At 54.5% G+C, this 16,638-nt stretch overlaps 1 protein-coding gene across 2 annotated transcripts in view; it reads left to right on the forward strand.

Annotated features, from left to right (window-relative positions):
- The window catches only part of DNAH3 (dynein axonemal heavy chain 3), a 208,317-nt gene that overhangs the window by 4,227 nt on the left and 187,452 nt on the right, over window positions 1–16,638 (forward strand). For both annotated transcript variants that reach the window (XM_066383459.1, XM_066383458.1), the window contains exons 4-8: window positions 31–274; window positions 4,491–4,563; window positions 6,185–6,359; window positions 10,440–10,629; window positions 14,884–15,079. In XM_066383459.1, the coding sequence (XP_066239556.1) occupies window positions 31–274; window positions 4,491–4,563; window positions 6,185–6,359; window positions 10,440–10,629; window positions 14,884–15,079 (878 nt within the window). The remainder of the gene's footprint in view (window positions 1–30; window positions 275–4,490; window positions 4,564–6,184; window positions 6,360–10,439; window positions 10,630–14,883; window positions 15,080–16,638) is intronic.

Genomic DNA, 16,638 nt, shown 5'->3' on the forward strand with positions numbered 1-16,638 from the left:
GTGCCTCCCTCAGCACCTCTTCCGTTGCAGACTGTCCTGGTACACAGTGCCTACCCCCCCCTGATGCAACGCACCTCGTGGACCCTGGCCGCGCCCTTCAAAGAGCAGCACCACCACCGCGGGCCCAGCGATTCCATCGCCAACAATTACTCCGTGACAGCTCAGGACCTGAAGCTGAAGGACCTGTGGAAGGTCTGCCAGCCGGTCACCAGCAGTGTCCCCAGGGTCACCAGCAGTGTCCCCAGGGAAAGGACCGTTCAGGGGCTGCCGTCAGGTAACTGGGGCCGCGTGCCGCGCCAGGCTCTAAATGAGGTCGCGGAGGGAGAATCGGAACGCCGGGGTTCTAGACCCGGCTTCCCCTCTGGCTGCAGCTAATCTGGGATAACCTCAGAGAGCCTCCTTCTCCTCATCTACCAAGTGGGAATGATGGTCGTGGCTCACGCTACATTTGCCATACACCACAAACCTTACGAGACAATGCACCACAAACTGTCCTCTATGCACTTGTGTGAATTGATTGCTATATAACAAATCACCTCAAAACTTAACGGTTTAAGGCCCTGGCTCAGTGGCAGAGCATTGGCCTGGTGTGTGGATGTCTTGGGTTTGATTCCTGGCCAGGACACACAGGAGAAGTGTCCATCTGTTTCTCCACCCTTCCCCTTCTTGCTTCTCTCTCTCTCTTTCTCTCTCTTCTCCTCCTACAGCCAAGGCTCTATTGGCAGCCAAGGCTCTATTGGAGCAAGTTAGCCCAAGGCACTGAGGATGGCTCTATGGCCTCTGCCTCAGGTGCTAAGAAAAGCTTGGTTGCTGAGCAACGGAGCAACAGCCCAGATGGGCAGAGCATCACTCCCTAGTGGGTTTGCCGGGTGGATCCTGGTTGGGGCGCGTGCAAGCAGTCTGTCTCTGCCTCCCCTCCTCTCACTAAATAACAAAAAAGTAACAGTTTAAAACAACCACCATGTATTATTATCTTATAGCTTCTGTGGGTCAGGAATCTTAACTGGGCGGTTGTGGCTCAGTCTCTCATAAGCGTGCAGTCAAGGTGCCAGCCAGGGCCACAGTCATCTGAAGTCTCGAGGGAAGGACCCTCCTCCAAGCTCACTCAGAAGCAGCCCTCGCTCACTTGCTGGTGGTAGACATCAACCTCCTGCCACCTGCCCTCGCGGCAGAGCTGCCATAGCTTCCGGCTTCCCTCAGAGGAAGCAGGGGAGACAACAGAAGCCCAAACAGAGCCAGCAAGACAGAGTCCACCGTCTGTTTTGGAACTTAGGTGTGGAAGTGTTGTTTGATCACTTTTGCCGTTTTCTGTCTGTTAGAAGTGAGGTGCCAAGCCCACATTCCAGGGGATTTCATAAGGGCATGAAGCCAGGAAGTGGAGGTCATTGGGGGCCATCTTGGAAGCTGCTGACCATAGTTCTTTATGTATGTATGCATGTATGCATGTATGTATTTATGTATGTATGTATGCATGTATGTATGTATGTTTTTAGTGAGTGAGAGACAGACAGACAGACAGACAAGTAGGGAGAGGCACCTTAGTTGTTCATTGATGGCTTTCTCATATGTGCCTTGACCGGGGGGTTCCAACCAAGCCAGTGACCCCTTGCTCAAGCCAGTGACCTTGGGCTCAAACCAGCAACCATTGGGTTATGTCTATGATCCCACTCTCAAGCTGGCAACCCCATGCTCAAGCTGGCTTCACACCTGGGTCCTCAACATCCCACACCAACACTACCCACTGTGCCATCGTCTGGTCAGGCTCACTATAGTAGTGTGTGTGTGTGTGTGTGTGTGTGTGTGTGTATTAATTTGTTTAATCCCTCTGGGACCATATATCTGTTGAAAGGAATCCTTTAGTAATCTTGTTAGATGTAGAAACAATGTCTTTTTAATTTTTAAAGATGATTTTTTTCTATTACTGTTATACTTGGAATAGAATGAGGAGCTCAAGTATGAACTCAAAAATACATATTGAGTCTTAAGCTCTCTTTGATTCTGAGAATGTCAACTTCATATTATTATGTTGTTGCCTGATCAGTGGTGGCACAGTGGATAGAGTGTCAGCCTGGGACACTGAGGTCCCAGGTTTGAAATCCCGAGGTCACCGCTTCAGTGCAGACTCATCTGCCTTGAGTGGGGGGGAGGGGCAGCTTGAGCGTAGGATCATAGACGTGACCCCATGCTTGTTGGCTTGAGCCCAAAGGTCGCTGGCTTGAAGCCCAAGGTCACTGGCTCGAGAAAGGGGTCACTTGCTCTGCTGTAGCCCCCAGTCAAGGCACATATGAGAAAGCAATCAATGAGCAACTAAGGTGCCGCAACAAAGAATTGATGCTTCTCATCTCTCTCCCTTCCTTTCTGTCTGTCTCTCATACTAAAAAAAAGAAAAGAAAAAATATTAGTATGTTGTTAACCTTTTCCTATTACCTGTTAATTTTCTTAGGTTAAAAACTTAAAGCAAGTTTAATAGTAGAATGTTATGTCATTTATTAAAATTACTTGTAGTTACCTTCTCTTGCAAATGATACTGTTTTTCTATTTGCAATAATTTCTTTTATTGCAAATGATACCAGTTTTTAATTTATGATAATCTTATAATATTCCCTTTAAAATAAATATAGTAAGTTTAAAAGTCTGAGTCTATTTAAAGAAAAATATGAAATAAAAATACAGCTGACATTTAGAAAACAGAGCAACTGGGTTGGAGAGCAAATTGAGCAGGCAGTTATTAATACCTGTCACATGGATGGATGGATGGGTGGATGGATGGATGGGTGGATGGATGGATGGATGGATGTGGGTGGATGGGTGGGTCGGTGGGTGGATGGGTGGATGGGTGGATAGATGGGTGGATGGGTGGGTGGGTGGATGGATGAATGGATGGGTGGATGGGCTGGGTGGATGGATGGATGGATGTGGGTGGGATGGATGGATGGATGGATGGGTGGGTGGATGGATGGATGGGTGGATGGATGGATGGATGGATGTGGGTGGATGGATGGATGGATGGATGGGTGGGTGGATGGATGGGTGGATGGATGGATGGATGGGTGGATGTGTGGATGTGTGGATGGGTGGGTGGGTGGATGGGTGGGTGGATGGATGGATGGATGTGGGTGGATGGATGGATGGATGGATGGGTGGATGGGTGGATGGATGGGATGGATGGGGTGGATGATGGGTGGATGGGTGGGTGGATGGATGGATGGATGTGGGGTGGATGGATGGATGGATGGATGGGTGGATGGATGAGTGGATGGATGGATGGGTGGATGGATGGATGGGTGGATGGATGGATGGGTGGATGGATGGATGGGTGGATGGGTGGATGGGTGGGTGGATGGATGGGTGATGGATGGGTGGATGGTGTGGGTGGATGGATGGATGGATGGATGTGGGTGGATGGATGGATGGATGGATGGATGGGTGGATGGATGGGTGGACTGGATGGATGGGTGGATGGATGGATGGGTGGATGGGTGGATGGATGGATGGATGGATGGGTGGATGGATGGGTGGATGGGTGGATGGGTGGATGTGATGGATGGGTTGATGGATGGGTGATGGATGGGGGGATGGATGAATGGGTGGATGGATGGATGGGTGGGTGGATGGTGGGTGGATGGATGGGTGGATGGGTGGGTGGATGGATGGATGGATGTGGGGTGGATGGATGGATGGATGTGGATGGGTGGATGGATGGGTGGATGGATGGATGGGTGGGATGGATGGATGGGTGATGGATGGGTGGATGGGTGGGTGAGTGGATGGGTGGGTGGATGGATGGATGGATGGGATGTGGGTGGATGGATGGATGGATGGATGTGGGTGGATGGATGGATGGTATGGATGGGTGGATGGGTGGGTGGATGGATGGGTGGATGGATGGGTGGATGGGTGGGTGGATGGATGGATGGATGGATGTGGGTGGATGGGTGGACGGTGGGTGGGTGGACGGTGGGTGGGTGGATGGGTGGGTGGATGAATGGATGGGTGGATGTGTGGATGGGTGGACAGGTGGATGGGTGGATGGATGGATGGATGTGGGTGGATGGATGGATGGATGGATGTGGGTGGATGGATGTGGGTGGATGGATGGATGGATGGGTGGATGGGTGGGTGGGTTGGTGGATGGATGGATGGATGGATGTGGGTGGATGGATGGATGGATAGATGAATGGATGGGTGGGTGGGTGGATGGGTGGGTGAGTGAGTGGGTGGATGGGTGGATGGATGGATGGATGGATGGACGGACAGTATGCTCATCCCCATTTCACAGCTGGGGGAGCTGAGGCCTGGAGTGATGACATCACTTCTTCAGGGTCACACAGGTATTTAGTGGTGCTGGTGAAACTGGAGCCTACATCTCCTACCTTGTCTACTGTACCACGTTCACCCCTTAGTGTGCTCCTGTGAGTCACATTCCTGTGGACAGAAGGTGGCCCAAGGCCACTGCCCAGCACTGTTGTCTTTCTTCTCCATTATTCTAGCAACAGAAAGCTTATCAAAACCCAACAAGAAGAAAAGGAAGTTCTCTCCCAGAGACAAAGAGGATGCTGCCAGGTAAGGTGTCCTTGGGGGTACAAGAAATATCAGGGTAGCAGGCTGAACAGAACACTGTGGTCTCCCCGGAGTTTGTGCTCTGCTCTCTGCTTCAGAGGGTTCCCGGACACCCAGTGGCCAACGGTTTCTGTTTTCCCCACTAATCTCCTTAATCCAAAATAACTTTAGACTCTAAATAAAAACAATTAGCCTGATCAGGTAGTGGCTCAGTGGATAGAGCATCGACCTGGGACGCAGAGGACCCAGGTTCAAAACCCTGAGGTCACTGGCTTGAGTGCAGGCTCACCAGCTTGAGCGTGGGGTCACTGGCTTGAGCGTGGGATCATAGATGTGACCCCATGGTCGCTGGCTTGAGCCCAAGGTCACTGGCTTGAGCAGAGGATGGCACATATGAAAAAGTAATCAATGAACAATTAAGATGTGCAACAAAGGGTTGATGCTTCTTGTCTCTCTCCGTTCCTGTCTGTCTGTCCCTATCTGTCCCTCTCTCTGTCTCTCTCTCTCTCTGTCTCTCACAAAACAAATTAATGAATTAATCAATTAACAATCGAGCAAAACCAATGCTAACATATCTGTGCAGTATTCCATGGTTAGAGGTCATCATTGACCTGCCACTAGATGACCCAGAGGAGGGGGCTTCCACTGACAGCACAGGACCAGGAGCTGAGCTGCATCTCAGAGGTCATCATTGACCTGCCACTAGATGGCCCAGAGGAGGGGGCTTCCACTGACAGCACAGGACCAGGAGCTGAGCTGCATCTCAGAGGTCATCATTGACCTGCCACTAGATGGCCCAGAGGAGGGGGCTTCCACTGACAGCACAGGACCAGGAGCTGAGCTGCATCTCAGAGGTCATCATTGACCTGCCACTAGATGGCCCAGAGGAGGGGGCTTCCACTGACAGCACAGGACCAGGAGCTGAGCTGCATCTCAGAGGTCATCATTGACCTGCCACTAGATGGCCCAGAGGAGGGGGCTTCCACTGACAGCACAGGACCAGGAGCTGAGCTGCATCTCAGAGGTCATCATTGACCTGCCACTAGATGGCCCAGAGGAGGGGGCTTCCACTGACAGCACAGGACCAGGAGCTGAGCTGCATCTCAGAGGTCATCATTGACCTGCCACTAGATGGCCCAGAGGAGGGGGCTTCCACTGACAGCACAGGACCAGGAGCTGAGCTGCATCTCAGAGGTCATCATTGACCTGCCACTAGATGACCCAGAGGAGGGGGCTTCCACTGACAGCACAGGACCAGGAGCTGAGCTGCATCTCAGAGGTCATCATTGACCTGCCACTAGATGGCCCAGAGGAGGGGGCTTCCACTGACAGCATAGGACCAGGAGCTGAGCTGCATCTCAGAGGTCATCATTGACCTGCCACTAGATGGCCCAGAGGAGGGGGCTTCCACTGACAGCACAGGACCAGGAGCTGAGCTGCATCTCAGAGGTCATCATTGACCTGCCACTAGATGGCCCAGAGGAGGGGGCTTCCACTGACAGCACAGGACCAGGAGCTGAGCTGCATCTCAGAGGTCATCATTGACCTGCCACTAGATGGCCCAGAGGAGGGGGCTTCCACTGACAGCATAGGACCAGGAGCTGAGCTGCATCTCTTTTTTCAGGACCAAACTGGCCCACAGCACGTCCGCCTCTTCCGCCAGGAGGAAGGAGACGGTGGCCCCTGGGACCCCCCCGGGAAGCAGACCGATGAGTCCAGAAGAGCAGATGACCGTGATGCTGGAGAGTGAGAGGGACGCAGAAAGGAAAGAAACCAAGCCGTCTGAGTCAGACCTGGAGGTACGTTCCTGTCACTTCCTCTCTGTCAGGCTGCTGGGTGATAGTGACTGCGGGCATCTCCGTGACTCCATCCCGGGGGGGGGGGGGGACAACAGCAGAATCACCCAGGGCACGCTTTTCAAATACCCACGTCCCGCCCTGGCTGGCCAGAGATAGCTCGGCTGGTGAGAACACATCCCAAAGTGCAATTCGACCTGGCAAAGGTTGCCAGTTCGATTCCTGGTCAGGGCACATCCAGGAAACAGATTGATGTTTCTGACTCTCTCTCTCCTCCCCAATCCCTACCTTCCTCTCTCACTAAAATCAATACATAAAAAATGTTAAAATACCGAAGTCCAGAGGCTTGGACAGTGCCAGGGTCCAGCCCCGGGGGGGGGGGGATCCAGGGGTCCCACAGGAAGAGACGGCATCGGCGAAAATCGAGTGAGAGAGCCGAATTCTTTTCTTTCTCTTTATTCTCTAGTTAGCATTTAGTGCCAGGCATCTCCGCCAATGGCTGGTGTAACTACTTTTTATGCACACACACTAAGTTACAATCACATGGTATTTTGAATACATCATTGTTTTAGTTTCACTATGGTTACATATTTCTAGATAACAGTTAATTCATATCTATAAGCTACAAGTCAGGTGGTAAGTCATTCAAAGTACAGTTATACAATAACTTGAATAGTAATAACAATATCGGTACAAACTTCTAAAAGATTAGTACTAATTAATAACTCTATTTTACTGTTGTTGTGAGTCAAGGGCGCAGAAAGAGATAGCAGACAAAATCATCAAGGACTAGCAAAGGACCACCGCTTGCTCAGGCAAATAGCCTTGAGTTCATGTAGTGTCCTAATTCTATTTTCACAAGACTACAAAAGGCTTGCTATTTAAGAAACTAACATAGCATTAAGAGTAACTTTTACTTAAAGATACATAGAGTGCACCTGCAAGATAGCTAGTAGCAACATAATATCAGAAGGCATTAATTGCTATTGCTGCTATGAATCCCACCACATTCCTCTCCTTATTTTTGGAAAATACAAAAATCTCATGAGAATGTTTTACTGAGAAAAGCCCAGCAACTGCCTTCAGTGACAAAACAAGTCTTTTAACAAAACATTCTTTACTTGCCAGCTGCGCTCCTATCCAAGGCCACTCAACAGGCCACTCCACTACACCTTACCTAAGATTCTAATGTCTAGTTAAACTTTATTCATTTACTATATTCATACACTAGTTAAGTTATAACTTTATTCTTTCTAACATGATTAATAATAAGAAATTCTCCTACAAACTTAACCCTTTATGAGGAATATCATGGCCAGCCTCTTATGTTTATGAGCCCAGTTCAAGGGGCTTACAGGCTTTTCTGTGGAACTTACACCTTCTGTCTCATTTCCAAAGAAATTACTACAAATCTACAGGGAAAGCACGGTACTATTATCCCTGTGCCATAAATAATAGCACACACCCAGAAAAGGGGGGAATATAAGGCCAGATTAATTCAAAAGATTAAAGGGGGAAGTGTCGTTGTGCCTTTCCTTTGCGGTGACTTTGTCAACCCGCAGCTGTTGGTCTTCACTGCGGTGACTCTATCAACCAGTAGCCATCGATCTTCTTTTGCTGTGACTTTGTCAACCAGCAGTTGTGGATCTTCTCCTGCTGTGACCTAGTTAGCTAGCATTAGTGGGTCGGCTCCCGACAGGACAGTCTTCTAAAGTGAGGGTGTGTGTGTGTGTGTGTGTGTGTGTGTGTGTGTGTCTGAGTCTGTGAGGAAATCCTCTGCTCTAGTAAGTCTCAGAAATCACTACCTTTGGGTCCTCTGAGAACATCAGCTCGCAGGCGAGGGTCACCAGATTTTGAGAAAACGAAACAAAACAAACACAAAACAAGACACCCAGTTAAATTTGAATTTCAGATAAGCAATGAGTAATTTTTCCGTCTAAGTATATCCCAAGATGGCCGGCGACCCTACCACAGGCTGATTTTGGCCTGTCGACGTGTTTTGAAAATGAAGGGAATCTCCCATAAGCTAGACTCTTAGCCTCTCTTGAAAAAAATTTAGATATTTAAAGCTGAGTAGCAAATGCCTCCTTTAGATGAGAATTACATTCTCCGATCTGTCCGTCTCCACCAGTCTTGACTGCTATTTTTTTTTTTTTTTTTCATTTTTCTGAAGCTGGAAACAGGGAGAGACAGTCAGACAGACTCCCGCATGCGCCCGACCGGGATCCACCCGGCACGCCCACCAGGGGCGACGCTCTGCCCATCCTGGGCGTCGCCATGTTGCGACCAGAGCCACTCTAGCGCCTGAGGCAGAGGCCACAGAGCCATGCCCAGCGCCCGGGCCATCTTTGCTCCAATGGAGCCTTGGCTGCAGGAGGGGAAGAGAGAGAGAGAGAGAGGAAAGCGCGGCGGAGGGGTGGAGAAGCAAATGGGCGCTTCTCCTGTGTGCCCTGGCCGGGAATCGAACCCGGGTCCTCCGCACGCTAAGCCGACGCTCTACCGCTGAGCCAACCGGCCAGGGCTTGACTGCTATTTTTTTTAGCACTAGTGAACATTGCCCAACTTTCACTAGTGAACATTGCCTGTTCGATTCCAGATAGCGTTCTGAGTTTCTAACCTCTGTCTTAAAAGAAGAACAGTGAAACTTTAGAGCAGACAACCTAAGCGTTTATAGCGTGTCCTAGAACGAGTAACAAAGAAAACTAACAGTTTCTATGTGCTGTTGGCATCATTCCATGGCGAGCCCATGCTGACCCCGTTGAAAACCTGGGTGCTGTGTTTATTCCTGTTGTCCAGGTGTGGACATTGGGGGTTAGGCTGATTTCAACAGCTTTCTCAGGGTTACACAGTCAGGAAGAGACAAAGCTAGAACTGAGACCAGGGCTGCCTGCTACTTTCTGTGCTCTTAAGAGCCTCCCCACCATTTCTCAAACTCGCCTGAAGATAGAAGCATTTGGGGTGCTTGTTTTTTTAAAAAAAAAAAAAATCCCAAACTACCCGAGGAGGGGGTCCATGAATCCGCACTTCGATAAGAGCCTCTCTCCCCACCTCAGACAGCGCTTGTCATGAGGGAGCGTGGAAGTTTTTCCTGTGTAATCAGCTTCCATCGAGCCGGGAGAAAGGTGGGTGCAGCCTCTTCCGACCACAGACAGTTGGGCACCGGGCGCTCAAAGCTGATTTCAGACCCTTTCCCGCACTTGGTGCTTCTCATCCGCCTGAAATCACTGGTTTCCGGAGCCACTGAGCCACTCGGCAGCATAGAGGCAAACCCTGGATAAACAGAACTTCCTGGTGTCACCAGGTCACGATGGCTGTTTTTGTTCAGTGTGGACGTCTGTGGCTTTTCTAAACTCCAAAAGTCCTGGACTGGATTAGAAGAACCATTGTAAGTCTCACTAGGTCTTTGGGGACTTTTTTTTCCCCCAGAACGGATAGCTCCAAGTCACAGGGTCCAGGGCTCTGTGGAGGATCGGGGGTTGCAGAGGACAGTGAATTATCTCAGTCCATTTAAGGAGCTTGTCATTTCTCTCTCTCTCTCTCTTTAAATTTAATTTTAGAGAGGGGAGAGAGAGAGAGAAAGAGAGAGAGAGAGAGAGAGAGAGAGAGAGAGAGAGAGAAGGGGGAGGAGCAGGAAGCATCCACTCCCATATGTGCCTTGACCAGACAAGCCCAGGGTCTCGAACCGGCGACCTCAACATTCCAGGTGGGCGCTTTATCCACAGCGCCGCTACAGGTCAGGCATCACTGCTCTTCTTAAAGCTCATCACATACACTGCCGTGTCCCCGGGTTCATCCCGTGTGCCTGTCTGCGGGGCCTCGCAGAAGTCCGTCTTTATTCTTCTCCGGAAGCCCTCTCTCACTTTGGTCGCATCCTCCGGAGTCACTCACGGGGGAAACGTGCCAGGGACCTTAGAGCCACGAGTGTGAAGTCACAGGGCCCTGAAAAGCACACTTGTCGCCAGTGGAGGGTGGGGGACAGGGGGCGGTGTGAACAGGGCCTCCGGGCAGCTGACGGGTGGGGGCAGGTGGGCACGCACTTCACCGGCCACGCTCACTCTCTCGCTGGTGGTTTGTGTGTGGAAGCGATACTCTTACTATCTGGCCAACGGGGTCCGAAAAGACATGATTGCCCCGGAAGAGGATGAGGTGATGGTTCGGATTTCGAAGCTGATTCCTCACACACTCCTGGCAAGCCCCCGCCTGGAGCCCCTGGTGAAGCGCCTCGTGGAGGAGAAGGAGAAGGACTATTACCGCAGCCTGATGAAAAGCACAGGTGAGGCTGGGAGGAGCTGGGGCAGGGGGCTCCCGGGCGGGGGGCTTCTGCGTTCCTCTCTCGCACTCTCAGTCCTCAAGTCCGGTTCCTCTGACAACGCCAGAAACGTCGTCTAACTTTTCATTCGCATGCGCCCCTCAGACCCCCATCGCTCATGGCTAGACCTGCCCTCCTCTCACGTTAATGTGCCTCCACGTAGCCTGGCGGTCCGCTTAGAATGCAGACTCTGATGCATAGATCTGAGGCAGACCCAAGGTCCTGAATTCCTGTTTTCTTTCTTTCTGTTTTTAAATTCAGTGAGAGGAGGGGAGGCTGAGACAAACTCCCGCATGCACCCCAACCAGGATCCACCCAGTAAGCCCACTAGGGGGCGATGCTCTGCCCATCTGGGGTGCTGCTCTGTTGCTCAGCAACCAAGCTCTTCTTAGCACCTGAGGCGGAGGCCATGGAGCCATCCTCAGTGCTCAGAGTCAAGTTGCTCCAATTGAGCCATGGCTGCAGAAGAGGGAGAGAGAGAGAGAGAGAGAAAGAAAAGAGAGGAGGGGAAGGGGGGAGAAGCAGATGGGTGCTTCTCCTATGTGCCCTGACCGGGAATCAAACCTGGGATATCCACATGCTGGGCCAATGCTCTACCGCTGAGCCAATCGGCCAGGGCAGATTCTGCATTTCTAACAGGCTCCCAGGTGAGGTGACAGGTGCTACTCCCCTGGGGACAGCACGACGCTTAGCCAGGGCCGACTCAACATTTAAAGTCATGCTCAATGCCTGCCTCTGTTTTTTTTTTTTTTGCATTTTTCTGAAGCTGGAAACAGGGAGAGACAGTCAGACTCCCGCATGCGCCCGACCAGGATCCACCCGGCACGCCCACCAGGGGCGACGCTCTGCCCACCAGGGGGCGATGCTCTGCCCATCCTGGGCGTCGCCATGTTGCGACCAGAGCCACTCTAGCGCCTGAGGCAGAAGCCACAGAGCCATCCCCAGCGCCCGGGCCATCTTTGCTCCAATGGAGCCTTGGCTGCAGGAGGGGAAGAGAGAGACAGAGAGGAAAGCGTGGCGGAGGGGTGGAGAAGCAAATGGGTGCTTCTCCTGTGTGCCCTGGCCAGGAATCGAACCCGGGTCCTCCGCACGCTAGGGCGACGCTCTACCGCTGAGCCAACCGGCCAGGGCAATGCCTGCCTCTTTTCACAAGTGTTTTTACCTCTCTCCAGTCATCGGAGGTCGCTGCGTCCTCTGTGCCGTTCTGTAAGGCTGGCCTTGTCTTTGCCTTCCTCGTGGGTCTTACCCGCCTCATGAGACCGGTAGCTCTTGGGGGGTAAAGGGTGTCTGATTGGTCCTCACTGCCCTGCACCCCTGACCCTGGGTCTTGTGTTCACAGTTGGTCATGGGCAGTATTTAATGATGGTGAGTGGTGTGAGAAACACCTCAGAGAGGAAGGGTGACGGTGTGAGTCCCCTACCTTCCTGTTTTATCTGGACAACAGCCATTTTGTTGTGGTTTTTGTTTTTTGTTTTTTACCAACTTGTCTAGTTAATTTCTAATGTCCTAGTGAACTTTCTAAGGTGTTGGTGTCATGGCTCCTTGTCTACGACAGGGTAGAGAACCAAACCCACAGGGAGAAACACGGAAAACCCTTCAAATCCCAGCCCCAACCTGCCCCTCCCGTTTCACCACCGTGACCTCTAACCCCGGCACCTGCCGTGTCTGCCGCAGAAGGAGTAACGGCCCCTGGAGCGTATTCCACAGAAGTCGTGGCACTGCGCTTCTGTGTCCTGCTTGCTCCTGCCCCCCAGTGCTCCTACCTCCCAGTCCTGTCCTGTCTGAGACACCCCGACTCAGGCCTGACGACCCAGCTCACACGGCACTTCGCCCGTGAAGTCCTCCCAGGTCTTTCTCTCCTTCCCTCGTGAAATTCTGGCCTCTCTGAATTTCCGTTCTGAGAATCCGGTGTCATCCGCTGGGCTGATTTTCTCCGGCTCACTAGGTTAGCGTGAGAAGCCCGTGAATGAACGATTCATGGGGCAGAGCGAATAGTCGTTCCTTGTCACGCAGGATGCTAGACAATCTCAACGGGGATTCAACCCTGAGTTCTTAGTGCCCCGGATGGTGACCTGGCCCAGCTGCGCCCCTGATCTGTCTTCAGGAGGAAGACACCGAGCAGCGGTGGGGGGCCTTCCTCCCCAGCTCGGTTATCCTCAGGGGGATTGCCAATGACCTTGTCAACCCCGAGGGGCGCGTTCCAGCGTTCACCTTCCAAGCGCTGGCGACGTGAGCGCAGCGTGCTGGGGGTCCCCGCTCACTGACAGCGGCGTAAGCGCAGCGTGCTCGGGGGTCCCCGCTCACTGACGGCGGCGTAAGCGCAGCGTGCTCGGGGTCCCCGCTCAGTGACGACGTGAGCGCAGCGTGCTCGGGGTCCCCGCGCACTGACCGCGTCCGTCCTGTTGGTTCTAGTGGACTACATCCTCCTGGACGCGGAGGAGAGAAAGTGGCTCTGCATTGACGTGAGCGCAGCGTGCTCGGGGTCCCCGCTCAGTGACGACGTGAGCGCAGCGTGCTGGGGGGGGGGGGTCCCTGCTCAGTGACGACGTGAGCGCAGCGTGCTCGGGGTCCCCGCGCACTGACGGCGTGAGCGCAGCGTGCTCGGGGTCCCCACGCACTGACGGCGTGAGCGCAGCGTGCTCGGGGTCTCCACTCACTGACGACGTGAGCGCAGCGTGCTCGGGGTCCCCGCGCACTGACGACGTGAGCGCAGCGTGCTCGGGGTCCCCGCTCAGTGACGACGTGAGCGCAGCGTGCTGGGGGGGGGGGTCCCCGCCCACTGTCGGCGTGAGCGCAGCGTGCTCGGGGTCCCCGCGCACTGACGGCGTGAGCGCAGCGTGCTCGGGGTCCCCACGCACTGACGGCGTGAGCGCAGCGTGCTCGGGGTCTCCACTCACTGACGACGTGAGCGCAGCGTGCTCGGGGTCCCCGCGCACTGACGGCGTGAGCGCAGCGTGCTCGGGGTCCCCGCCCGCTGACGGCGTGAGTGCAGCGTGCTCGGGGGTCCCCGCTCAGTGACGACGTGAGCGCAGCGTGCTCGGGGTCCCCGCCCGCTGACGGCGTGAGCGCAGCGTGCTCGGGGTCCCGCTCAGTGACGACGTGAGCGCAGCGTGCTCGGGGTCCCCGCCCGCTGACGGCGTGAGCGCAGCGTGCTCGGGGTCCCGCTCAGTGACGGCGTGAGCGCAGCGTGCTCGGGGTCCCCGCTCAGTGAGGACGTGAGCGCAGCGTGCTCGGGGTCCCCGCTCAGTGACGACGTGAGCGCAGCGTGCTCGGGGTCCCCGCTCAGTGACGACGTGAGCGCAGCGTGCTCGGGGTCCCCGCCCGCTGACGGCGTGAGCGCAGCGTGCTCGGGGGTCCCCGCTCAGTGAGGACGTGAGCGCAGCGTGCTCGGGGTCCCCGCTCAGTGACGGCGTGAGCGCAGCGTGCTCGGGGTCCCGCTCAGTGACGGCGTGAGCGCAGCGTGCTCGGGGTCCCCGCTCAGTGAGGACGTGAGCGCAGCGTGCTCGGGGTCCCCGCTCAGTGACGACGTGAGCGCAGCGTGCTCGGGGGTCCCCGCTCAGTGAGGACGTGAGCGCAGCGTGCTCGGGGGTCCCCGCTCAGTGAGGACGTGAGCGCAGCGTGCTCGGGGTCCCCGCTCAGTGACGGCGTGAGCGCAGCGTGCTCGGGGTCCCCGCTCAGTGACGGCGTGAGCGCAGCGTGCTCGGGGGTCCCCGCTCAGTGACGACGTGAGCGCAGCGTGCTCGGGGTCCCCGCGCACTGACGGTGTGAGCGCAGCGTGCTCGGGGTCCCCGCTCAGTGACGGCGTGAGCGCAGCGTGCTCGGGGTCCCCGCTCAGTGACGGCGTGAGCGCAGCGTGCTCGGGGTCCCCGCGCGCTGACGGCGTGAGCGCAGCGTGCTCGGGGTCCCCGCCCGCTGACGGCGTGAGCGCAGCGTGCTCGGGGTCCCCGCCCGCTGACGGCGTGAGCGCAGCGTGCTCGGGGTCCCCGCCCGCTGACGGCGTGAGCGCAGCGTGCTCGGGGGTCCCCGCTCAGTGACGACGTGAGCGCAGCGTGCTCGGGGTCCCCGCGCACTGACGGTGTGAGCGCAGCGTGCTCGGGGTCCCCGCTCAGTGACGACGTGAGCGCAGCGTGCTCGGGGTCCCCGCTCACTGACGGCATGAACGCAGCGTGCTCGGGGTCCCTGCGCACTGACCGCGTCCGTCCGTCCTGTTGGTTCTAGTGGACTACATCCTCCTGGACGCGGAGGAGAGGAAGCGGCTCTGCATCGCGACCGTCCCCCGCCGGTTCCCGCAGAGAGTGATCCGGGCCCCCGTCCCCTGGCACAGCGCCTACAGGAACGCCCAGACGTGGAGCGAAGAGCACCTGCACGTGGGGAGCCCCATGGTGCTCCGCCTGGAGGAGCTGTGGTTTTCAGAGTAAGCACGGCACCCCCGAATCCCTTGTCCTCTCTTTGTGCCCCCCCCCCCTGTCTCAGACAGCGGCTTCTGCTGTGCCCGGGGGCGGAGCCCTGCCCTCCACGTGCAATGACAACACTCCAGACCAGTCAGGCATAGGGACTGGGGCGCGCCCTCTGTGACCCCCAGCACCCCGGTCTCTGAGCTCTGGAGCGCCGTGGGTGAGAGCTCCGTTGTGGAGCCTGCTCGGGCCCAGGCCCGGACTCTGCCGCTTCAGGGGTTGTGTACCAGGTACCTTGACACACGAGCACTTCAGGTCACGAGCCCTTTGAGAGACCAGCCGTCACTCGCGGGATTTTTTGCTTTAGGTGACGAGCAGATGTTGGAATCGCGAGGGTTGGGCAAATGAGTTTGTAAAATTTGTGTTTTTTGAGTTTGCTCGCTTTTATCGTTAAAATGGCGCTGGGCAGCCGTCGGTGAAATTGCTCGTTACCTTCCTACTTGGGAAGGGCCGTGGTTACGCTAATGTCTCCTCTCCCCTCCGCCAGCATCTTCGCCTGACCTTGAAGGTAAATACACTTCATAAACCAGTTTATTTCTTTACATTCTCTCTTATTATGTGTGTGTGTGTGTGTGTGTATATATATATATATTATATATATGTATTTGTTATTTATAAAGTACATTTTCTTATTTAAAAGCAGATAAGACAAATAATTCCTGTGGTTTTGGGGGGCCAGAACGGATTAACTGCATCCCCATTGATTGAAATGGGGAAATTCGATTTGACACACTAGCAAATTGAGTCCCGAGCTCGGCCATGAAACAGATGAGACTCGTGTGTCGAGGGGCCGCTGTAGACGGTGGGCCTCATTACTCTGTGCCTTATCTCTGGGTTTGGCATAGCGAGATCCGCCACCTCGCAGGGCGGCAGGAAGAACAAACCACTTAATGAGTACAAAGTACTCAGAACGTGAGTGCCCGGTGAGTGTGAGCCCTGACCCCCACTATGATGTGCGTCTCACTGCATTCCAATCACATGTTCACTTGTCTGTGTCTCTCTCTCTAAGCCGTGAGCGCTGTGGGTGCTCAGGTCGGATTCCTCTAGTTAACTCAGTTCGAGCACAAGATGGCAAGCAGCAGTTTCCCTCAAACTCATCAACCGCTAAATTGGCTAGTGGCACTGTAGATGTCCAGAGGAGAGTCACTTTTTCTTTCCTTAAATTCTTATACATCCACACACCGTAAAATCCGCCCCTTGAAAGTGGACAATGCAGTAGATTGTAAGTGTCTTCACAGGTTTTTTTTTACAACCCTGGCCACTCTCTAATTCAAGAATATTTTCACCTACCCAGGCAGGTGCACAGTGGATAGAGCATTGGACTGGGATACGGAGGACCCAGGTTCAAAACCCCAAGGTCTCCAGCTTGAGCACGGGCTCACCAGCTTGAGCATGGGGTCACTGACTTGAGCATGGGACCAGACATGACCCCAGGGTCACTGGCTTGAGCTCAAAGGTCGCTGGCTTGAGCCCAAGGTCGCTGGCTTGAGCAAGGGGTCACTCACTCTGTGGTAGCCCC

The sequence above is a fragment of the Saccopteryx leptura genome, chromosome 4 (assembly GCF_036850995.1).
Source record: "Saccopteryx leptura isolate mSacLep1 chromosome 4, mSacLep1_pri_phased_curated, whole genome shotgun sequence".
NCBI classification, from domain to species: domain Eukaryota; kingdom Metazoa; phylum Chordata; class Mammalia; order Chiroptera; family Emballonuridae; genus Saccopteryx; species Saccopteryx leptura.